Source organism: Colletotrichum phormii (genome assembly GCF_030913505.1).
Source record: "Colletotrichum phormii strain CBS 102054 chromosome Unknown BDP81scaffold_34, whole genome shotgun sequence".
In the NCBI taxonomy this organism is placed as follows: domain Eukaryota; kingdom Fungi; phylum Ascomycota; class Sordariomycetes; order Glomerellales; family Glomerellaceae; genus Colletotrichum; species Colletotrichum phormii.
The window spans coordinates 135,693-158,535 of NW_026851476.1; the positions used below are offsets into that span (position 1 = coordinate 135,693).

Below are 22,843 nucleotides of genomic sequence, written 5' to 3' on the forward strand. Positions count from 1 at the left end.
TGCCACCACATACCTCTCATGTCCTTCAGCCCCTGGATATGGCTGTTTTTGGACCAGTGAAGTCCACTTACAGGAAGGAGCTCGGAAAGTGCGATATAATAGACAATTCTACTATCGTTGGAAAGCGTTACTTCTTAGACTGCTATACGAGAGCTCGTTTGGCGGGTTTGACGTCGTCTAATATACGAAGTGGTTGGAGAGCAACTGGACTATGGCCAATCAATATGGATCGACCACTTACCAACTCAATGCCAAATGGTCCTGCCCAGCCCAGCCACACCATTAAACAATACCGCAAATACTGGGTAAGCAATTGGTAATGTCCTAGGAGCAATTGATTAGGCAGTAGCGACGTCTATTGTTAACTGGTTAACTCCTAGGAAGGCCAGCGAGCTGTCTGGCCACTTAAAGCTATTTACAGAGCTTAGTCCAGACCACACCACCCAACGACTGCTCTTCAAGAAGGTCAAGAAAGCTTTCAGCGAACAAGCCTACCAGTTGGCCACCTCTCGGCACCAAGTTCGAGTTCTTGCAGCCAGAGTTACCCGCATGGCCCCCAGGAAGAAGAAGACTGTACAGATAGACCCTAATACCAGGTTCGCCAATATCAAGGACATACAGAGAGCTCAGGAGTATTCTGGCGAACGTCTCGTTAGTCCCAGTCGACTCGCAAGGGTCGATTTACCTAGTGACGGTAGTGAGTGTATTGTAGTGGCAGTGGAAGGTAGTTAATTAATTGAGTGTACTTGGTGGTGGTGATCTGAGACCATTTTCGTTGGGGTGGCCGAAAGTGGGTGGGTTGACTTACTGGTGGAAAGGAGAAGTTGAAATTGACACTCTTTCCGCAAAAGGCACGTCAACGTGACGGCAACTGCTGCGTCCTCACAAAGCATGCCCCCCTTGTTACCGAAGTCTATCACATCATTCCACTTGATCTATTGAGATTGAGAACCCATCTGATCAAGCAATTAGAAGGAATGAGATCATGGTATACAGAAGAAAGCTTGACCGTCCTTCTGAAGAAGTTGGCATCGGAGTCTCGCGATGAAAATATCATCGACACTCGCCGTAACATGATCTGCTTGGACCTATCAATAGGCCAATGTTGGTTCAGGGGGAGATTTCATGCTCAAGCCGATGGGTCGCCCAGTCCAGACGGTCGTCCCAGTTCCAGCAGAAGACCAGGCTGATGAACCTCAGACGAAGGTCGTATGGGTTTTGACGCTGATCTTCTACTGGCTTCGAAAGACGGAGTTTCCAGGCATGCAGCAAACCGTTCCTTTCGACACTGATCCCCGCCAGCACTTCGAGGACCTTGATCCCATGCATTTTGCGGCCTTTAATGTCAAAACCAATCATCCCTTCCTCGGCGGAGAGATCATTCGAATCTTTGCCCACGATGAGAAAGACTTGCCTGACTATGACTTCTTGGACCTGCGAGCGAACCTGTTTACGGCATTCTCGCTAGCAGCTGCTGTGGATCCGAGGGCCTACAAATTTGAAGACGATGGCGACAACAACGGCGGCGGTGACGGTGACAACGAAGACGACGACTTCGACGATGCGGTAGCTTCTAGATCTCCCATTCGGATGCGGATGAAGGAAGGGGGTCCACTCACAGTCGAATCTACAGCGCCGCATCATGCCTTCGGCCGCTACTGACGAAACGTCTCATGCCCAGCATGATTCGGCCGAAGCTGCGGTTGGAGCGGTACGCCCCGATGATGATGGCAACAAGGATACCGCCGAGGACGACAAAACGGTCGACGAGATTCAACTCTCTACTGCCTAGTTGTTGTTGTTGTTGTATTTAACGCCGTGGCGGCAAGGGCGCAGCCGCCCTTGCGGCCGACCTCCCGAGGGGTATATGGCGTGGAGGGCCGCAGGCTCAAGCTACATACTCTACAGTACACGCCTCTTCCTAACGTCCTCCAAGTCTTGCCCGTGGGCTACTATGTGTCCTGTTCGTCCCTAGTACCCGCTGGTTCTCTAGTTCCGTTGTGACCGTCAGATCCTCTACGAGGAGGGGGTTGTTGGTAGGGCCTAGGTCAAGACCTAGTCCTTAGTACCGCGGGCAGATCTTCTGGAAGAAGTCCGTTACGGAGAGAAAGGCCTGGAAGCCTTTAGGATTAGTAATTAGCCCCTTATAGTACCGCTCTAGGGATCCTATAGGTCCTATAGGCTCGAGTGGACTAGAAGGGTGGAGGGTAGGCCACTGATACCTCCTCACTAGGGTCTTTTGGTAGTAGACTAGATGGTCTACTGCCTTTGCCTCCCCGTACGAGTAGGTAAGTAGTGCTTCTCTATAGTTGAAACGTTGGTGGTACTATTCGAAGTCTCTATGGCCTGATCGGGCTGCTAGGAGATGGTGAAGGATGGCTCGTGGTAGAGCTAGTTTAGGGGGGCAGGCAAGGGTAGCTTTAAGCCCTAGTTAGGTATAACGGGATGTTACTTCTCGCTACCACCACTTCTTATATTGGCGCCGTATATGCTCTTTAGTAAGCCGTTTGATCCCTGATAGGGTAGCTAGTTGGCCCCTAGGGGTTGGTAGGGTTGTGCCCTCCTTAGCTGGGCTGTCTGCTTCCTCGTTTCCTCTGATCCCTTGGTGCCCTGGGGACCAATGGGTTTGTATATCGTATATATTGACTGCCTTTTGTATTTCAAGGAAGGCTGCTTGGGAGGAGTCTGGGGCCTTGCCGCGTATCCCCTGGATAATGCTAGTGTTATCGATGTAGATGTGTATAGGCTGTCCCTGGGAGGTAAGGAGGGCCCGTCGGAGCCCCGCCCTTGCCCCTTCAGCCTCACCATCAAATACTTCTGCTAGGCCGAGGCGGCCGCAGCCCTGGGCTATGCGTTTGTTGTTTCGGTATATTACAAAGCCAAACCCTGTAGCACCATTAGGGGCTTTAGAGCCGTCTAAGTAGATAATAGTATGCTCTTTTGGCACCGTCTTGAGCCATGTCTGGAAGATCCTGGCTGCTACCTCCTTCGTCTGTGTAATTATAAGGTCACAGGACCCTGGAAGGTATTGCGGCTGTAGAAGTGTCGGCCTTGGGCACTTGGGTAAGAGGCCGGCTGTTCTTTGAAGCCTCGTCTGTTGCCGCCATGGCTGTAGGAGCCTTGGGACTAAGGGGTGCTGTTGATTAACCTTCTGTAACCGTGTAGCGAAGCGTAGCCGTACTGCTTTGAGGGCTACCTCTGCCGTAGGTAGGCCAGCGTCTCGGATAAGATAACTGGTTGGTGTAGTTCTCTAGATAGGTAGGATAGCTCTCGCTGCTGCTGTGATGACTTTGCTGACTCTGCGGACTAGGCGCTTTTGTCCTGTACTAACTATATCTGTCTGTGAAGTAGTGCTACTGCTGGTATTGGTGCTGCTGTTTAGAGCTGGTCTGGTCAAGCCTGCGTACCAGGTCTTAGCTCCATATAGGGCTGTTGGGAGGACATAAGTAATAACCGCTTTTCGAACTGCAGCTGCTGGGTGCAGCTGCTCGGAGCCCCCTTTTAGTGTTTGTTAGGTGCCGTAGGAACTGGGCTGCCTTCTTTGCTGCTGCTGCCTTCGCTTCCATATGGTGCCGGAAGGTGAGTCTCTTGTCAAACTAGACCCCTAGCTATCGTATAGGCTTTATTGAGGCTTTGATAGTTAGGCTACTCGCCTGAATATCTGGTAGGCCTGTTGTCTGATTATGTTTTCTGCTGAAGTGGACTGCCACACACTTAGCTGGGTCGAAGGCTACTTTGTTCTCTATACCCCAATTGAGGATACGTGTGATCTCCTGACCTAGCGCTATAGCATTGTCCTCTAGCGAAGGGCTAGTAGCTACTAGACCTATATTATCTGCATAGCCGAACCGTAGCTTTTGATTATTAGCTAGAACATTAGCTATATAAAGTTAGAAGAGAATAGGGGATAGTGGGGAGCCTTGTGGTAGCCTACAGGATAAAGGGAAATCCTCTGTAGTTGTATCCTCTAGCCTGGCCCGGGCTTGTCGGCTAGAGGTAAAGGTGAAGATTAGCCTAATTAGATGATTAGGCCAGCCCTGCTGTCGTAGCCTGATAATAAGTCGGTTTCTTAGGATAGAGTTAGAAGCCCCTTTAACGTCTATTGTTATAAGAGTTGCAGTAAGCCCTAAGTCTAGAGCCCTCTCGATCTCGTGGGTTAGATAGGCTATTAGGTCGACTGCAGCCCTCCCTGGTAATTCTCTAACCTGCTGTGGGCTAGCAACCCCTTCTAGGATAGTAAGGTAGGCCATCCTTTTTACTATTAGCCGCTCTAGGCCTTTACCTAAGCAGGATAAAAGGGATATCGGACGCTAAGACCCAGTATTTGAGAAGTCTGTTTTCCCTGGCTTCTGGATCACGATAACTTCTGCTTTGCGGAACGGTCTAGGGAAGTGGCCTACTTGAATACAGGCCTGGAAGAGCTGCTGTATAGGCCTAGCTACTGATTCCCAGGTCTGCTGTAGTAACTTTGTAGTAATCCCGTTAATCCCAGGGGTTGTAATCTTTGTTAGAGTAGCATGGCGTACTTCTTCCATGCTAACCATATCCTGCCAGGGCACTAGACGCCGTGCAACTACTGGGATAGTAAAAGGATCCCCATGTAAGTCGTCTATAGCGTCAAATCTCTCTAGTAAAGCCTTTCGTAGGGCCTGAGCTTTATCGTAGCTGTTGTCGATTATCTGACCTTCTACTATAAGAGGCGGGCCTTTAACAGCTAAGCTAGACTTCCGCCAGCCTAATATCTTATATAGGTCTTGGTCTGTCTTAGCCTCTTCGATCTTAGCAGTCCAGTAAGCGCGTTTTGCCCTTCTAACAGTTGTTAAGAAGACCTTTTGCTCCTCCAGGATGGGGGGAGGTATAACTAGCCCAGGTTCCTGGGCCTGCTGGCGCCTAGCCTCGATAGCAGCTCGGTGGGCTTCTACGCACTCTTCTGTCCACCAGGGGGCTCCCCTACCCTGATTTGTCCGTCTCTTACCTACAGCTTGAATAGCTGTATAGAAGAGGCTGACTAGTTGGGTAGCTAGAGTGTCCAGCTCTGCTGGACTAGGTACTTCCCCTAGGGTAGGTAAAGTTGAGGCTCTAGCTCTTACTAGGTCGATAAGTCGGGGTAGGGCTGACTCTGGGACTGAGGGGTGGCCAGTCTGGCGTTTATGTTCCTCGGCCTTGCCTATAGGGATAATTGTTGTGATAGCTTGGTGGTCAGCCCCTGGGTAAAGGTGTGGGCTAATATAAGCCTTAGTAAAGGGGATATTTGAGAATGTTAGGTCGAGGGTATGCCTATGAGTATGGGTAGGGACCCTAACCTCCCTAATAAACGAAAGATCGTATCCTTCAGCCCACTCTGTAATATCGTCCCCCCGATTCCGGTTAGGGGAGCCTGGTTCCTAGGAAGGGTGGCGGGCGTTAAAGTCCCTGGCTATAAGGGCTCTTTCTGGCGCATGGTATCCTAGGAGAGTAGTAGTCGTATGGTTTGTCGGCTTACCTGGCGGCCTATATACGTTGATAATAGTGAAGTTGCCAGCCTTAACCCATAAGATATCTCTCGTTTAGGTAGGCCTTTGTTGCTGTATTTGAAGTCTTAGACTCTTACGTATGTAGGTCATAACCCTAGGTCTTGTTTCTTTACTATTCCAGAAGTCAACTGGGATATAGGAGTTGAAGCCTGGGTGTGTATTAATCTGCATTTTGTCTTTATAGCCTATCCAGGGTTCCTGGATTAGTACTATATCGATTTGATCTTCCCAGAAGAGCTCTAGGAGAGCTGTATGAGCTGGGTTTTTCTTCCCCACGTTACACTGGGCTACCCGTAGTGCCCGTGGGGCAGCTGGTCTGAGCCTACTGTTCCGAACTTCCGAGTCGAGGTCGAGGTGGGTGTAGGCATTAATAACATTGTAACCAGGCTTCTGTACTACCCTCTGGCTCCTGCTGCTGCTCGGGAGCGGGCGGATAGGGCGGTTGGTTAGGGGGGGTAGGACTGGGTCGTTAGGGGCTTGCGGTCCTTCTGCTTTAGCCTTATTCTCATCTTTATCTATACTGCTATAGCTAGCCGTATCACCAATGTCCGCTACAACGATCGAGTCCTGGGTAGGAGTAGGGGCGCGTGGGCGCTTTGAGCCGGGCTGATGGCTTATTGGGCTGCTGCTAGGCTGCTGGGTGCTGTTGGCTTGAGTGCCGGCCTGGATGTTCTGATAGAGGGCCTTATAGGCCTTTAGTCTAGCCTTACGGATCCGGGAGAGTTCCTGTCGGCCTGGGAGGGTAGGGGAACTGTTAACCACTAGGGGCCTTGCTGGGTAGTCCTTGTGGTTAGCTTGAAAGGGGCCGCAGTAGTTGGCGTACTTCGGTCTAGCTATGTAGGGCCTAGTCTCATGGGAGCCTGAGGGCCTGCCGTAGTTGCCACAAAGTGGTTGCCGGTTGTAGTGCCGGTTTGAGTGATATCCCTGGCAACCGGGATCATGTCTGCTTAAGGTCTTCTTCCTTTGGATAAGCTGGGACCTACTGCTTTGGTTGAATAGTCTAAAGGGTGGTACTTCTGCGGAGAAGGAGATAACCCAGAAGACTTCGTTTATAATAGGGTTAACGCCTAGTCGAGATTGTTGGGCCCGGATAGGCTTACGTCCTGTTTGTGCAAGGACCTCGTCTTTAAGCAGAGTAGCTGGGTCGAGGGCGTCTCCATCAATAGTCCATAGCTTAGCAGGGCAGCGTGGGACGACGTAAGTAAACCACCTAGTAGGGGTCTCAACCTTATAGTCCCCCAGACAGTCTGCCAGCTTCTCTTTGTTTATAAGGAGGGCTTGCTGGACCTGCTTATTCAGGGGTCTCAGTAAGTAGCCAGTTGCAATACGGTATATATGTAGGATATCCGCCAGCTGGAGCCCAAGAGCCTGGCAGATCGTCCGGCGTAGGGTAAAAGGGGCATGCTTCCTAGCAGCCGCTAGACCCTCTTCAGGGATACGGGTAAAGACTCGGAGGTCCTCCTTTGGTTGGGCCAGAGCCAGGGCCTGGGTCTGGGCCTGAGTCTAAGTCTGGCCTTGGGGCCGGGTTAGGTTTCGGGTACGGGCCGGGGCTGGGGCTAGGACTGCAGCCGGGGCTGAGGCCGCCACATCGGCCCAGTTCCGGCGCGGGGTCGGGGCCGCCGCCTCGCTACCCATAATCCTCTTCAAGGCTTGGATTACATAGGCTGTAGCCTCCTTTGCGATCTGCTTCCTGGGCCCCTCGAAGCAGGAGACCACGTTATCCATAGACTGGGCGATAGCTACAAAGAAGTCCTTTCGGGCTTCATAATGCTTCGCTTCTTCATTCAGGGCCGTAAGGACAGCTCTAGTAGCTATCCCAGTTGCAGTCGTAGGCCCCTTAGCCGTTAAGGGGGTTGTCGTATAGGCGTCAGGCTGGCTTCCCACGAGGCTGGGCCGGGGTGGCTGGGCCTCGGTACCGCGGCGGCGTTTAGCCCTAGAGGTTGAGGACGACTTCGGAGGGGGTCCAGAGCCTCGGTCAGGGCCGGCCGAGGAGGCCGGCAGCGGTCCAGAGTCCGCCGGAGGCTGCGAGGCCATCGCGGGAGGGCGCTGGGTGAGAGAGGTGAAGGATCTTCAGCTGTTAAGGGTTTTGGTGGTAGCCCACGTATTATACTAACAGTGGATGCCAAGAAAAAAATGTCTCTACTGCCTAGGAGGAGGAGGAGACGGCCGAATCTTCGTCCCGCAAGCCGAACATCATCGACACTCTCAGCAAAGGACGGCAGAGAATAGGAGCCGTCTTACGATCATTCCAGAGAGGCCTTTTGCGTCGGCGGGAGGAGCGGGCCGACAAGGATAGTTCAAAGTGAGCGGTCGTCGTACGGAAACTTCCTGTTCTCTTGCTCCCCTGCGCCACCATGCTGGACTTCATTCTGTCTGCAAATGTATTCTGAGGGCGAGGCCACTTCTATTCTTCAGCACATGGCTACTATTTCTTCTGTTCTAGGTACAACTCATACTCGTAGCTGGAAAAGAGGAAGGGAGCAACACCCTTGAGGTCGTTCTCGAACAGAGGCATGCTGGCATAGTACTGGAAGAAGAGTCAGAAACAGGGCCAATCAATGTATTCATAGCATAGAATGGGATTTCACATACCTGGAACGTGCCGTTGGAGCTCAAGCTACCAGTCTGCACAGTCCATCCCCAAACAAGAGCATTATCACTCTTGCGCGTATCGGAAAACGTGTCCGTCATCAACTTGTATCCGCTAAGCGCAGACTTGAGGTACCTGTCGCCCTTAATGTAACCCAGACGAACACTCTTGAGCAAGCCGTACACGAACATGGCAGACCCAGAGCTCTCAATGTAGTTCCCCCACTGGCCCTCGGTCCCAGGCGTCATGACAAGCCACCATCCCTTCGTCTTCTCATCCTGCGCAGCCACAACCGCGTCCGAGACATGCTGCAGATACCCAACCAGCCGCTCGCGGCCCGGGTGGTCCAGGGGAAACAACTCGAGGGTGTCGACGAGAGCCATGACGTACCACCCGACGGCGCGGCCCCATACATTAGGCGAGGCGCCCGTCTCCGGGTCAGCCCAGATGGCCTTTTTACTCCAATCGAAGCCGTGCAGCGGCAGGCCGTTTGTCGCGTTGCCGAGGATCGTACCTGCAGTAACGAGGTCGAACTGCAGCGCGATATCGTCCCACGCGGTGGTGTTATCCGGCTCGAACTCGGCCGTCCAGCGGGCGTAGAAGACGTCGAGCATGTAGATTCCGTCGAGCCACATCTGGTCAATGTACACGGGGTAACGATGGTAGAACCCGCCGTCCGGGGATCGGCCCGTGCGGTCGATCTGCTTGCGCAAGGTCGTCGCAGCAGTCTTGTAGATTTCGTCCCCGGTGGCGTTGTAGATGTCGAGAAAGGTATGGCCGAAGCGAATGTCGTCGATGGAGTTGCTGTTGTTGTAGAGCAGGATCTCGCCGTCTTGAGCAGGGTAGAGGAGGATGTCCGTGGCGTGCTTGACGTAGTCGTAGTACCTCTTGTCGCCTGTCCTCTCGTAGGCGCGAAGGACGCCCGAGTAGAAGGCGGAGATTGTGTAGGCGTAGGTTGGTTCTACGCCGTGCTTGATCTGGGAGTCGGCCATCCATGTTAGATACCGGGGCTCGCCGTCGACTTTGCCGGGGTTAAGCTTCTCTTCGGGGGAAATGGAGAACCAGCCGTTGGGGAGGGAGATGGCTGCGGATGAGAGGGCGGCGCTGGCGAGCGCCGTGGTTGCTAGTGAGGTGATTCTCATGATGAGCACTACTTGACTGCTTTCCAGCTAGATTGTTGATGGTATCGACGACTTGGAGGGCGAGGAGCAAGCTGAAGAGCACAACGTTCCATTATGGCAACCCCAAGGGTCATATTTATGCAAAAGCCTGCCTCCCAATTAGAACACCATAAAGCTCAAGAGATTTCATGAAGTTCGCCATATTCAAGGTTCCCCTCACTCTTACTCCGTCCAAGATCGGCCAAGAGCCGGCCAATTTGACTGAGTCGGTTGGGGTTCTATTCCATCTGCAGCTTTGCTTATCCGGTGCGTGCCTAGGAGCAAGAGCACGAGCTTGAAAGGGGGACACATCATCTTGGCACTTGATCAACCCAGGAATCGGAGGCATGATGTCAAGCCGAGGACCGGATAGCTGGTTCGAAGCTCTGGAGCTTGACGGAAAAGCAGGGTCTCTCTAAGACTGTGGAGCCCATACTAGAGACTCAATTGACGTTGAGTTTGCGGGGAAGGCCGGGGGGACGACCGGCCGGAGCGGGGAAGTCCAGTAGTCTGCTCTTATGCTTAATCTCACACCAGGGCACCCCGTACAAGAGATATTCGAGCTTGGGATGAACGGTAGTTCATGGAAATCGCAAGTAAAACTCGGTTGTCAGCGGTTTTGATTGATCAAGGGCAGGAGGCTCACTCTCACAGTAATCCCCGACCTATCTTTGTACGCACTTTCACTCGGGTCTCTCACGGAGACGTCTGCACGACATTCCGTGTGCCGGAGCGGTAGTAGTCAGCCGGGAATATGTCGACTATTTTCTATCGGCTCCTTCCCAGTTGTTCAAGGTGCATGAAGGATGTTGTTCTTCCTCTGGAAACTCGGCACTCAAGTTCTTCAAATTGCCGACGAATTTATACACCAATCAAAAGCACGACTGGTGATGTAGTTGGTCTGGCACCTAGAGCGATGAACAAACCGTTAGATCTCGGCGGTTGTTAAGCCGGTTGGCTTGTCCCCAATGCTTGGCATCATCTCCATTGCGAGAAGGCGGTGACGCCTATTCATATTAAATCTACCATGCAGCATCAGCATCGCCATTTTGCCAAGCCCCAACCACACCGTGACTTTTCCGTTTATAGGCCAAGCACTTTTCCGCGCTTTCGGAAGGTCGCGATGATCTTCCCTCTTCGCCATGTTCGTCGAGTAGTCCGAGTCCTCTTACTTTAATAATATTAACAGCCAGGGACCCGAGAATTTTTATGAAGCACAGTGACCTGTCCTGGCCAATTTTTGTTTGTACATTGAGTCAAGGTGATGCTTGATCTTTCACTAAAATCGAGCTCGATAAGCGATGCTCACTTTTGTTTCGAAGAGTAATCACCACCACGTGTGCGATCAAGGTGAATCGAGGAAAGCCTTGGCGGTAACTCATCATCACGCTATTTTTATTCTTTCATGTTTTCCCCATCAATTAAATTTATGGCGGTCGAAAATCGGCCTTGCTGTAGTTCTCGTCAAGCCTGTTGGAACCTGGCCCGTCATCTTCTCTGAGTACGATCAAGTCTAATGATGACTTCAGTCTACCATGAGTAGAGTAACAAGTGGGTGGCACGATAACCCGCCAGCCAACATATCATCAACCCCCGTTCTCATGTGTAACACAATTATCCCTCTTGCTGTCTTTTTTGAATCATTATTCAAAGAATTTACCCAAAGAGCAAGCTAAGAGTAATGTTAGTGACATCAATAGCAGCAGAGAGAGAAACAGTAATTAGTTGATGGAATAGTAGAGACAACGGAAGTGGCAGTGGTGATAGAAATCTTAATAGGTCCTAAAGTTGACATGAGGTGGGGCACTTAGTGATGAAGATGAGATCAATCTCAGAAAAGTAGGAAATTCAATCTCCCGGCTACCTAGTACACTCACCCAACGACTCATCATGCCTTTTTCTATGCGTCTCTCACCTCGTCATCGTAACCACAGAAATTTGGCTTGTCTGCGTAGATGGACATGGAGATACATGCATTCTTCAAAGCCGCCATCCGTAAATCTTGACTCAATCGTGGATCAGCGGGTCTCTACCCGTCCGATCAAGTGCCGGTGCAAGCGGGACGCCCCATATGGAATTCTTCAAAGATTGCCGAGAACGGGCAAATCTCGAGCTACGGGATGGGAGGGATAGGGGTCCGTTCACCACAAACTTTCTTAAAAGCCTCATTTTCGACCCCAAAGTAACTCCACTCGCCAATCACGTCAGTTATCTTCAACTTCACAACCCGTTTTGCTCATTTCTCTCTCTCAACTTTCCAACCAAACGTAAACGCCCAAACACCACTCTAGACAATAGTAGAACAAGATTACTCCACACGGGAAGTACCACACTCTTCTCATTCAACCGTCCACGAAAAGCCAATATCAGACTAATCCAACAAAGGTACCCATCACCTCATCAAATGACGGACCAAAGGACAATCCACCAACCAATCCACCCCTCGGTCCGCGCCAAGCTGGACCCAGAGTACGTCGCCCTCCACGACGCCATCATCCAGTACATGGAACCCTCCGAGGCCCGACCCTGGGACCCGGCCTCGCGCTCGGCGCCGAACCCGCTCGCGCACACCACGCAGAAGCTCTCGCCCGTCGGCAGGCAATGGGACGAGGAGATTGGCGGCGAGATCCAGGTGCGCGTCTTCGTGCCCGAGGGTCAGGCGCCGTCCGAGGCCGGGTGGCCTTGCTTGGTCTGGTTCCATGGCGGCGGGTGGGTGAATGGTGGGCTGGATAGCGAGAATGGGTTCTTGACGCATGCTTGTAAATGTAGGTTTTTCAACTCTCAACTTCCATTTTTGCTCAAATTCCTTCTACGCATATGCCCCTCCCTCCTCCTTGCGGAAATATGGGATATCGATAGACTGGAATGTTGCTGTGAGTGAGCGTGAGCGTGACCGTTGACGGAGAGTATTATAAAACATAGATGTAAAGTGCGTCGTCGTCACGATAAATTACCGCCACGCCCCGGAACACGTCTACCCAGCCGCCGTCGACGACTGCCTCACGGGCCTCAAGTGGCTCTACGAACCCTCCAACGCCTCCCGCATAGGCATCAACACATCCCTCGTCACAATCGGCGGCCTCTCGGCGTTTGTCAACCTCCCCTTTCTGCCCGACTTGCCCAGAAAACTAACAAACCCCAACAGAGGCGGCAACCTAGCCGCAATCACAACCCTAACCGCCTCCCTCGCCTCCTTCTCCCCGCCGCCCATCTCCCAACTCCTCCTCTGCCCCGTAATCGACTCAACTGCCACCGCCTCCACAGGCTGGTCCGCCACAAAGTATGTCCCCTGGCTGACGCCCTTCCGCATGGGCTGGTACCAGGACCTCTACTTCTCCCGCGGCGATGCCGACAAGAAGCAGTGGCAGGCGTCACCATGTTTCGCACCGCCCGAGATTCTGGCAAGGAGTCCGAAGACGTGGCTTGCTGTCGCGGGGGTGGATTTGTTAACGACGGAGGGGTTGGCGTATGCGGAGCTACTGAGAGGCGTTGGGGTCGAGGTTGAGACGAGGGTGTATGAGGGGGCGACGCATTCTGTGCTTGTGCTTGCTGGGTATGTGTTTTCTTCTCGTTTGATAGTCTGTTTCTTTCGTTTGGCGTCTATCTCTTTCTCTCTCCCTCTCTCTCTCTCTCTCTATATATATATATATATATATAGGTTTTCAGTCTGCGTATTGCTTGCTTGGATATGAGCTGACTGACTGACTGACTTTTCCCCCTTCTAGTGTCCACCAGATTAGCAGGAAACTCGTCCACGACGCATGTGCCGTCCTGGCAAAGGGCTTCGGAACATTGTACGATGCTGCGGCGGCTTCTATCTTCTCTCAAGAGGAGTAGCCCGTTCATGACGTGGAAGGGGAGGAGGGCAAAATGTTTGACCATTGTGCGGACTTTTGTCTTACTCTCGCCCATGGCATCATAGCCCAGGGCACTAGAGTTTAGAATGCGTCTCGGAACCACAAGAGGGATAGACATAGCAAGAGCGAAGAAGAAACATAAAAATGGTATTTGTCTTTTTTATCGTAATTACAAACCATGTAACCGTCAAAGGGCTGAGGAAAACCCGTAAAACTTTTTCGTAGTTGACGTTTTGACGACCTAGTCTACTTCCTAGAAGGGCGTCTTGTTTATTATGCTCAGAGAAAAGAAAAAGGGGGAGGGAACATCCATAATGAAGACCGCCTCGAGCAGTCAACCGCGATGCTCTCTCGACGACGTGAACCATCACGACGCCGTAAGAAGTTTCTGCAGCTCGGCAAAACGCACCGGCTTGGGCAAGAAAACATCAAATCCAGACGTCTCAGCATCCCTCCTCGCATCCGCGCTCGCCAGCCCCGTCAGCGCCACCACCGTCGTCGCCTGCAACCTGTGTTCCCGCTCATACTCCCGTATCCTCTTGGTCGCCTCGAACCCGTTCATGATAGGCATACTGATATCCATGAGCACGAAATCGAATCGCCGGCGCTTACTCGCGCTCGCCTCGATAGACGAGCTCGACGCCTCGATGAATCGATCGAGCGCCTCCTGTCCGTTCTCGGCCTGCTCGTACGTGAAGCCGCACTTCTTCATAAACATGACGAGAAGCTTGAGATTGATTTGGTTGTCGTCTACAAGCAAGACGTGTAGCGTCACGTTCTTTTGTTCTACCAGGACGGGCTGGCCGCCGTTGAGGGCTGGAGAGAGGGCCATTGCGCCTAGGGACTTGATGAGGGGTTGGACGCCCATTGCCGGTTCAACCTGCTCGGGTCTGACGTGCTGGTGGAGCGGGGTGCCGACTCGTTCGACCTGGCGGATTTCGTTGCCGGGGGTGGTGCCGTCGGGAGCTAGTGGTACGGGGGCCAGCAGGCCGGAGGAGTTGCGCTCTGCTTGGCTTCTTTCTAGCTCTTCTACCCGCTTGAGGCAGTGGCTGAAGACCTTGGCTAGTTTTCGTGGGCCGCATCTGTGATGATCAGTCAGCCTGGGCGTCGGTATATGAAGGGACAGTTCCCTGGAAATCATGACGAAAATCGTGCAAGTACTTACGGCTGCGGTATCACTTCCACAATTTCCGAAAAGTCCAATAACAGCTTGCTGTGGTCCTGGAGAATGTTGACCGCTTCTTCTGCCGTCGGACAAACAATGATAAAAGGCGCCTTCTTCTGACTAGGCGACCTCCGCGAATTATCCTTGAAGCGCTTCTCCAGTACCTCAACCGAGGGAGGCTCGGAGTAGAGATACATATCGGCCTCCGGCGGATCGCTGGGGGTTTCTTTAACGACCTTCATCTCGAACCACTCGGAGCACGTCTCCGTAAGAATCTGGTTCAGTTTCGCGGCGTGCTTCGTCATGGGCGGCGCGTCGGGGGTGCGCTCCTCCTCAAGGAGGACAATCTTCATCCCCTTTGTCTCGTTGACGGTGCTGCGCATCACCTCGTCCGGCTCACGGGGACTCTCCGTATCATCGGATGCCGAAGTGAAGCTGAGGTGGACGTCGAACTCGGTGCCTCTGTCTTGTTCGGACCTGACTTCGAGAGTCCCTCGCAACGAGTCGACAATCTGCTTGACAATGCTGAGACCCAGTCCCGTGCCGGGCTGGAATGAATCCTCCTGGCTGAAGGGGAGGAACAGTCGGGTCTGTTGAAACTCCTCAGACATGCCCTTGCCAGAGTCCGCCACTCGTATCATGGCGTCAATCTTTGTCCCCTCTGACCTCGTCTGGCCGGTCAAAGACACGAGAACGTAGCCTTGCGTCGTGTACTTCAGGGCGTTGCCAAACAAGTTCATGATGATCCGCCGGAGGGCACCTGGCTGCGCCTTCACCAGCCATGGTATCTTCGAGTCGACGTCTAGCAATATTGATACAGGACCCTTGGCCCCTGGCGCTTGGAAATTGCCCACCGACCTCACGTTATTCGTCTCCTTGACACTGATGCTCGGCTTGGGTCCATCCAGGGATCCCGCACCGACGAGTTTCTTGAAGGCGTGGCCCGCTGCGATGGCGTCGACTACTTCTTCCACGAGGACAGCTAGGTCCACCACGGAGGACATGCTCAAGCTTTCGAGAGAGTCTGACGTGATAGCCACGGGCCTATTTTGGTTTTGCTTTGCGCGGCGTCTCATCTGCGCCCGCCCGAGTCTGTTGATCTTGCTGTAGTCAAGCACGTGGTTGAGTGTGTCGAGTAGCGTCTTTCCGCAGGTGGCGATGGAGCTGATGAGACCCGATTGATATGCGTCGGTGCTGGTATCTTGGAGAAGCTCGGCAGACCCGAGGATGCCGTGAAGAGGACTGCGAAGTTCGTGGCTCATGCTCGCGATGAAGGTCGTCTTGGCAGCCTCGTTCTTTTGACTATTGATGCGGCCTACTTGGGTCATGATGCTGTTGCTAAAGGCACGGAGATACGAGAGGTCTTGGTCGAGATTCATCATGCGGCCGGTGACGGAGGTCCAGAGGAAACATCCACCGGCTAACCTGTCTTCGCCGTAGTCGAATAGGGGCACAAAAACCACAGTCTTTGCTCCGGGAATCTTTTTGAGAAGCTCCTCGTGGACCATCTTGACCTTTCGCCGTCTGCCTTCGGTCCTGTCTGGCGGGGCTGCTCCGTCGACGCCCATCGTCTCCCTGTCACTCGCACTATCGTCACCCGATGACACCCCAAGCCCGGCTTCGGTGAAGGAGAAGGTTTTGCCCATGGGGAACATGGAAAAGTACTTTTCAAGAATGCCGAGTGAAAGTGCCGGGCCCTGCTCGATGCGCGCGCGCGCCCGCTCGTCAGCCACGGAGAAGCTCAAAATCTTGCAGGGCCTGGAGGAGGGTGATGTATCCGAATCAGAGCTGTCGAGCCCAGAGCCCGATGTGGCGGGTCGTGTGACGTCCTCCTCGTCCGACGATTGATTCCTTCCCGACCTCGACTGGCCTCCGGGCATGGCGCTCGTTGCCGTGGCTCCAAAGAAGGCTACGCCGTCAGCCAATGTCGAGTGGCGGAGGACGTCTGCTGCGCGGTTGAAGAGTTTCGACAGGCCGTCGACCCTCGGCTGGAATACCTTCTTGGGCGACGGCGGGTTCTCGGTGCTGGGACCCGGGGGTTCCGTGGTATCGCTTTGCTGGCGAGACGCAGACGACTCTCGAGACCGGATGAGTGCTTCGGCGTTGCGGAAGTAGGAATTCGATCTCGGCATCGGCCGCCGCGTCGAAATGAGCGGCATATCCGGCGGCCGTACCGTCGAGGGACTCCTCGGTATGTCGTCCTTGACAGAAGTTGAATCTTCGTTCATGATGGAACATCCCTCGATAAACGTCGCCAGTCCCCGCACAATCCGCTCGCCCTTGAACCTATCCACGCGATCTCGTGCCCACTCTAAATGCTCCATGGCCGTCTGGGCCACGCCCTGCATAAAGCGAATCTCTTCCGCTGTGAGTCCATCGTGAGGTCGTTCGTCGGAGACGGCAAAGGAGCCAATCTTGTGGCCGCTGGGTGAGATGATGGGCACGCCAGCGTAGAAACGTACGCCGGGTTCCGACAGCACGTAGGGACGCTGACTGAAGCGAGAGTCGAGGCGGCAGTCGTTGACGATGAGTCCGGTCGCCGTATACGGGCGGCCCTTGTCATCTAAACCTGTGCAAGTGTTCACCATGGAGTGTTCGCAAACAGCATCAGGACGGGATAGAATAGTGGCGCCGACTAGTGGAATCACAACTGTCAGCATAGGAGCTCCCAACATGAATAGTCCCCCTCTTCCGGTATGTCTGCTGACATTGCACACGGATAAGAAGACTCAAGCATGAAGCCAACATGCATCAAGAAGGCTGTGGACATGCGGCGATGGCGGTTGGCTCCAGCGCAGGCCTCAGCTGCAGCCGCAGCCGGGACTGAGTGATGTAGTCATCTGAATGGAGAGGCCTACGTACGCCACAGTTCATTATCGTTGCTCGTCTTGTCATCGTCGTCGTTCAAGCCGCTGTTATTCGGGTCCTGCAAGTGATCAAAGTCGCCAAGTTGAATGGAACGGGTACCCTCGGCAAGGATAGTCTGGGTGGTGGTATCAATCAGCGACACCATGGCCCGCTTGACGTTGAGCTTCAGCACGGCCAGCTGGGCGAAAGCGGTGAGGGCCTTGTCGCCCGAGGCCTTTGGCTTGTAACCGTTGCCATGTAAGTCCGGGGCGGCGATGCTGTCGACATTGAGGGCGACGTTGAATGAGGAACCCTGGGCGACCTGCCAGCTCTGGAGATATCGCTGGACCTCCCGCTCGCGTTGGGCCTCGGACATTGGATTGGGAAAAACACGCGGATGCGCGCTTAGCACACCGCACACGGGTGGCGGGTGCGGTCGTCTGTTGTGGGGGGTGGGGGGGGGGGGGGGCGGTGTGAGCTGAGCCGAGTTGGGCGAGGGAGAGGAGGAAATGAGTGAGAGCTGAGATGAGAGCAAAGAATGAGAATGAGCGTGAGTGACAAAGTGACAGTGAGCGTGAGAGTGAGAGTGTAGCCGTGCTCTGATGTCGAGGGGTAGCAAGCAGGGGGGGACGGCGGTGTTGGCGGCTCTCGTCTACCCAGGCCTCTCTCTATCTCTCTGTCCTCGGATTCGTTCTGCTCTCAATTTTTTTCTTCTCCGAGTCTTTGTTGCTTTTTTTTTTTCTCTGTCAAAAGGGGACTTTCGGAGTGACAGCCCGGCGGGGGAGGCGACAACTACGTATCCGCTCGTGGATCTCGCGTGGCCACGGGGTGCATTTGGGATTTTGGAGAATGGGGGGCGGGCGGCGGTAACGAAGGAATGCGGAAAGGCGGGCGAAAAGTGTCACCTAAACCATCCCGGGCGTTGCGCTTTTCCTATTTCTTCTACTTTTCTCTTCTGGCAGCGGCGGCGGTATGGCGGTTAGTTACTGTTAGGCTGGCGGGAGACACAACGAGGAGTGTGGCGGGGAGGAGCGAAAAGGGCAAAAAAATAAAAAAAGATACCGCAAAGAGATAGTTACCGAAAAAAAAACATTGTTGTGGTACACAGTAGACAGGTGGGCGAGGCTCTCTTTCCAACCAAAGAGAATCTGACATCATACCCCTCTTGTCCCTCTCGTCCCTCTTTCGACCATCGAACGGGACCCAACTGGGCCAGATCAGATCCACCCGTCACTCCTTTTCTTGGGGTCCTTCTTGCACGTTCTAGAGCGGCCTATGAAACGCGTCCACAGGCCAAAGAAAGACCAATGGAATGACTCGGCCGGACGTTTTTTTCTCCTCCTGTCAAAGGCGTTCAACCGATCGGATCTTTGTTGGCTGTCAGGATCGATTTTCAAACTTCCAATTTGGTTTATCGCCCGATGCCTGCCGCACTGCCGCTCCCCCCCCAAGCTTATTAAGTAAACAAAACTCTCAACTTGCTTCACCATTGCCACGACAACAGTGTGCATACATCTACACTCTTACACTTACTTTCAAGACCAGGTAGATCCGTTTACTTACGAGCAAGTGTATTCCAATCGGCGACTGCAATATGCAAACTGCAGACTCTTCAACGTCTATCGCGGACCACGTCCGAAAATCCCTTCCTCGGCAGATACTGACTCAGCGACGGTCGCCAACTGAATCAAGAACCCTTTTCATCGGCAAATGTCGCTTGCACTTACTAATTCCATAAGATGGACACCGAGTCAAGCGGCTCCTATCTTTTTCTTCTGTCTTGTAACCATAAATCCGCGGTCAACTCCGGTCCAATTGCCATGTAGCCGCAAAGCGTCTTTTCTCCAAATTCTACTTCGTATCGGCCGAACAAAGAGACAAGAGGCGCAAAAATTGGAGGAAACTTTCCAAAAAAGCCGTGAGACTAAAAATAGCGCTGAACCTTCCTTATCCCAGAGGAAACATGACGTGTTTACAAGGTCTTAAGCCTCCCACGCCCTCTGCCTTGGGGAAATGCCGCTTCTGTTCAAATACTTCAACTATGCTTAGGAATGTTTCGCGTGTACATGAACAAACCATGCATGTATCCTTCATTTTTAAACACAAAAAAAGCGTGCTTTGCGACGGAGCTATGGTACGTCTAGCAAGACGACGCAAATCCATCAACGCCAAACGACTCGCTTAAAGTCAACCAAATGGAAGCCTTCCTCGCACTGGCATATTCGCCTCCTCTTCACTGTCCCTTCTTTGTAGGTGGTGGAAACCGGTCCGTATCCTAACCGAACTTGATCCCAGAAGACGGGTTCCAGGTGCCTCCTTGCGGCGGCGGCGGCTGGCTCGCCGTGCCCTGGCCTTGTGCTGGTCCGCCGGAAGGTGCCGGTGCGCCTGGTTGAGCCCCGAACTTGATGCCCATGTCCGGCTGCCACATGTTCGACATTGCGGCCGCGGGTCTCGGGTGTTGCGGTTCGACAGTTGATCCAGCCCACGACTGGATATGTGCCTCCGCGGGAGAGTGTACCTCGTGTCGCGAAGGTGGCTGCTGTTGCTGTGCTGATGTGCCAGGGACGACGCTGGCGCTGAAGTAGGACTGCGGTCGCGGATCGTAGTTCGAGCCGGTCGGGGAGTGAACCGGTGATCGGTTCAGGTTCAGAGAATTAAGCGGCGGCATGCTGACCTCCCTATACGCTAGTTAGCACGATGAGTTGATACGCAAAGGTGACATTCTTACTCCTCAAGACTCTTGGCGTCCATCCGCCGCTCTGCAGCCCATGCCTTGACAGGATCGCGGAAGTTCTGGCCCACGACCTTGCTCAGGTCATTGTAGAACTTGCGACCGACGTCCACGTTGTTGACAATCTCCTTGTACTTGTAGTAGGCATTGTCAAGCTTCTGAAGCGCCTGCTCCCGCTCCCGACTACCGCTCGTCATGTTCTTCTTCTGACTCTCAAACTCTCGGTTGACTCTCTGCACCTCAGTCATGAGGCGCTCTTGCTCGTCCTCTTCCTTGGCCACGGCTTCGATTTCAGAGTCGTATAGCTTGTCGAGGCGCTTCTCGAAAAAGTCTTCAAAGTGAGCCGGGACAATAGCTGTTGTCGGGTACGTTCTCTCAAGTCGTGCGGCTTCTTTCAGGATATCCGGCTTGATGTCATCCGTCCTGGCCTTCTCCCGCAACGCCTCCGCCTTCTTTCTCCTTTTGGACTCGAGTCGCAGGACGTCGTTGTAAGCTCCCCGAAGCCTACCTATTACCGGCTTCAGGTGCTCTGGGATATCCATGCGCCTAGAAGAAGGTACATAGTCCATGATGGCTCGGTCGGATCCAGAGAGCATTTCGAGCAGGTCTTGTATCTCCTTGTACTTGTCTCGGACGACCGCATCGCTGCTTGTACTGCTCGCAAAGTAGCCTTCAATCTCAGCCACTTGAGCCCAGAACTGGCCTCCCTGGGGGTCGTTGCGACTTTCCGGTCTTGCCCATCTGTCTGTGCCGTATTTCCGCCTCATTCGGTTGTCTTCCTCCTCTTCAGCTGCCAGTATCGCTTTACCTTCGTTGAAGATTGCGATATCAGCAGTTCTTAGCTTATCGATATCCGAAAAGGCTCGTTGAATCCTGCCTATAGCATCGGCTTGCCGTATTTCCTCTGCATGGTGAACTAAACTGTGAGGTAGGCCAAGCGGTTTCTCAAGTGCCTGCAACGAACCAGGTAGGTTGATGGAGCTCAGCATGACGTGCAGCTTTTCCGTCTGTGTTTCCATCTGGCCGATAATGTTCTCGTTTACTATGCGATCGCGTAGTTGCTCGTAGATGGTGATGGCAGCGTGGACGGAGAACGGGACCAGTTTCGTGAAGAGTGCCGGGCCGAACTCGGCCTGGTCCCCGACGTAGTCAAACGGATTGGCTACTTGTGGAGGCACTCGGGCTATTGCCATATTGGCTCTGTCGAGAATTTTGAGCTCTGACTTTGGCGGTACAGGTTCTTCTCAAGTTAGCCATGCATCATCATCCCCTATTAGCCAGAAGTCGGTACTTACGGAGATAAATAACGTCGTTATCCTTCTCTGCCCTCTTGAGATCTTCTTCGACCTTTCGTTTGAGACCGTTGAGATCCTCGAGCACCGCCTTATTAAGGTAACCGCCCCGGCTCTCCTTCAGGCCCTCATTCACACAGCTCACAGCGTCTTGCAAGCGAGCAACCTCTTCGCCATATCTTCTCTTCTCGAGACAGTCGCATGCGGCTCGGTATTGCGCGGCACCAGCAAAGTGGTGATGCTTTGCGCTCATGTGGTGGATCCAGGCAGAGCTGATCGCCTCACTCTTCATCGCAGCCTCCCCCGCCGAGTTGTACAGATCGGACACACGGGCGGCCAGTCGAGCGATGATGGCATCCTTGTACCCGTCCATGACCGCCTTTTGCCAGAAGCACTCTTGCGACTGTGCCAGAAGCAGTTGAGATAGAGACTCGAGGGTGTTGGCGTCCATGTCCTCGGGCGGGTCAGACATGCGAAGTTCGGGCAGGACTTCCTTCAGCATGTGTTCTAGTACTCCAGACGCCGAAGCAAAATGACCCGCCGCCGTCTTCAGACCTTCAGTACCGGATCTCGATTGCGCCACCGCGAGCTGGGAGTAGAGGGAGGCCAGGTTGTAGAGAATGTTCATGAGTTCGTATTTGAGGTTGTTTCGCACCATCGGTCGTTCGGTATTGTATCCCAACGCTGGATACCACGTGAATTCGGCCCCGATCTGTTCGCAAGCTGCGTCAGTAAACTCCCGGCCTTTTTCTCATTTGAGTATGACTAAGTATAGAGAAGACACATACGTCGATCGGGAACTTGCCCCCAATCCACACAAGCTGTCCCGCGTAGGCTTGAAGCTTCTTCACGCCGCTAGGGTGCGGCTCCCTCACGTTGACCGCATCTCGTCGTAGGGCGTCGATTACCTCGAGCTCCTGGCGAAACATGTCCGGGTGTTGGTCATACTTGGTGTTGATGTACTGTCGTATTGTCGACGAGAGCGAGAGCTGTGTGGACTTGCGGAAAGGCAACGACAGGATGTTCGAAATGCTAGCCATGACGAAGAGATTAGCAGAGATGCCGATGTGCAAAGAGGCAATACTCACGTCGCCATGGTGGAAGAGTGCCTCTTGGGGCTGAGAGGACGTCGTTGTAGAACCTCGAGCTAGGTACGGTATGTCGCAAGCCTCATGACTTCATTGCTCGAAAGCATGGAAAGGAAGCAGCCATTTGAACTGACGTTGGCGGGGCACGAGTGCATTGTGGCGCGAGCCTGCCTCGGGTGGGGGTGGGGCGTGGCTGAGACAGATCAGTTTTGTGCCTGACGACCGTTGTCGATTGAGGCCTGGGATCTCAGGCTCAAGTCGACCGGTTCGTCCCATCTCAGAGCATCTCCAAAGCCGTTGGCGATCCAAACGAATAGTAACAGATTTGCATGGAAAAAAGGCGCATGGTCAAGTTTTTGAACTGTTGAATATTTCGTAGCATTGGTATACACTTGTTCTAAAACTCTACATAGGCACCGATGACTGCCTTTCCTTGCACCAAAATCAAACCATACCAGGTGGTTGACCTCCAAAAAGGACACCCAACGTCCTTATCATGACTCCAAACGTCCGGCCTGTCACAGGTCTATGTGCCGATTGCGAGATCCGTCCACGCAATCCATCTATGTGCAATGCAATGCCGCAGTGGTAGAAAAGAAA

The 22,843-nt window shown here is 53.4% G+C and overlaps 6 protein-coding genes across 6 annotated transcripts; 2 read left to right on the forward strand and 4 right to left on the reverse strand.

Annotated features, from left to right (window-relative positions):
• Window positions 1-7,938: 7,938 nt before the first annotated feature.
• On the reverse strand, window positions 7,939-9,245 carry BDP81DRAFT_333801 (cell wall glycosyl hydrolase YteR; the record flags this gene model as incomplete). Its single annotated transcript, XM_060585699.1, has 2 exons — window positions 7,939-8,040; window positions 8,106-9,245. 2 exons carry the CDS (start codon window positions 9,243-9,245, stop codon window positions 7,939-7,941), a joined length of 1,242 nt encoding a protein of 413 aa, XP_060438596.1.
• Window positions 9,246-11,408: 2,163 nt separating this feature from the next.
• BDP81DRAFT_360491 (Alpha/Beta hydrolase protein) lies at window positions 11,409-13,267 on the forward strand. Its single transcript, XM_060586397.1, has 4 exons — window positions 11,409-12,028; window positions 12,186-12,351; window positions 12,409-12,816; window positions 12,989-13,267. The coding sequence occupies exons 1-4, from the start codon at window positions 11,668-11,670 to the stop codon at window positions 13,098-13,100; spliced, it is 1,047 nt and encodes a 348-aa protein (XP_060438597.1). The 5' UTR covers window positions 11,409-11,667; the 3' UTR covers window positions 13,101-13,267.
• Window positions 13,262-17,512, reverse strand: BDP81DRAFT_144619 (hsp90-like protein). The gene is made up of 3 exons (XM_060581870.1): window positions 17,148-17,512; window positions 14,286-16,920; window positions 13,262-14,202 (listed from the first exon to the last, which is right to left on the reverse strand). Exons 1-3 carry the CDS (start codon window positions 17,506-17,508, stop codon window positions 13,488-13,490), a joined length of 3,711 nt encoding a protein of 1,236 aa, XP_060438598.1. The 5' UTR covers window positions 17,509-17,512; the 3' UTR covers window positions 13,262-13,487.
• Window positions 17,513-17,598: 86 nt separating this feature from the next.
• Window positions 17,599-18,137, forward strand: BDP81DRAFT_441005 (uncharacterized protein; the record flags this gene model as incomplete). Its single annotated transcript, XM_060591565.1, has 1 exon — window positions 17,599-18,137. A coding segment is annotated over exon 1 (167 nt), but the record flags the coding sequence as incomplete, so codon positions are not given.
• Window positions 18,138-18,195: 58 nt separating this feature from the next.
• On the reverse strand, window positions 18,196-18,742 carry BDP81DRAFT_144651 (uncharacterized protein). Its single transcript, XM_060581872.1, has one exon. It carries the CDS (start codon window positions 18,641-18,643, stop codon window positions 18,350-18,352), a length of 294 nt encoding a protein of 97 aa, XP_060438600.1. The 5' UTR covers window positions 18,644-18,742; the 3' UTR covers window positions 18,196-18,349.
• Window positions 18,743-19,407: 665 nt separating this feature from the next.
• BDP81DRAFT_400100 (BRO1-like domain-containing protein) lies at window positions 19,408-22,251 on the reverse strand (the record flags this gene model as incomplete). Its single annotated transcript, XM_060588644.1, has 5 exons — window positions 19,408-19,810; window positions 19,861-21,103; window positions 21,159-21,867; window positions 21,944-22,187; window positions 22,244-22,251. The coding sequence occupies 5 exons, from the start codon at window positions 22,249-22,251 to the stop codon at window positions 19,408-19,410; spliced, it is 2,607 nt and encodes an 868-aa protein (XP_060438601.1).
• Between the last annotated feature and the right edge of the window lie 592 nt (window positions 22,252-22,843).

Bases quoted from the DNA above. Each gene is read 5' to 3' on its own strand.
- BDP81DRAFT_360491 (XM_060586397.1), top strand. From the start codon at position 11,668: ATGACGGACCAAAGGACAATCCACCAACCAATCCACCCCTCGGTCCGC. The intron at 12,352-12,408 runs GTTTGTCAACCT...AAACCCCAACAG, and splicing joins ACAATCGGCGGCCTCTCGGC to AGGCGGCAACCTAGCCGCAA. The intron at 12,817-12,988 runs GTATGTGTTTTC...TCCCCCTTCTAG, and splicing joins TCTGTGCTTGTGCTTGCTGG to TGTCCACCAGATTAGCAGGA.
- BDP81DRAFT_144619 (XM_060581870.1), bottom strand. From the start codon at position 17,508: ATGTCCGAGGCCCAACGCGAGCGGGAGGTCCAGCGATATCTCCAGAGC. The intron at 16,921-17,147 runs GTACGTAGGCCT...TGATTCCACTAG, and splicing joins CAACGATAATGAACTGTGGC to TCGGCGCCACTATTCTATCC. The intron at 14,203-14,285 runs GTAAGTACTTGC...TGATCATCACAG, and splicing joins GTGGAAGTGATACCGCAGCC to ATGCGGCCCACGAAAACTAG.
- BDP81DRAFT_144651 (XM_060581872.1), bottom strand. From the start codon at position 18,643: ATGCACACTGTTGTCGTGGCAATGGTGAAGCAAGTTGAGAGTTTTGTT.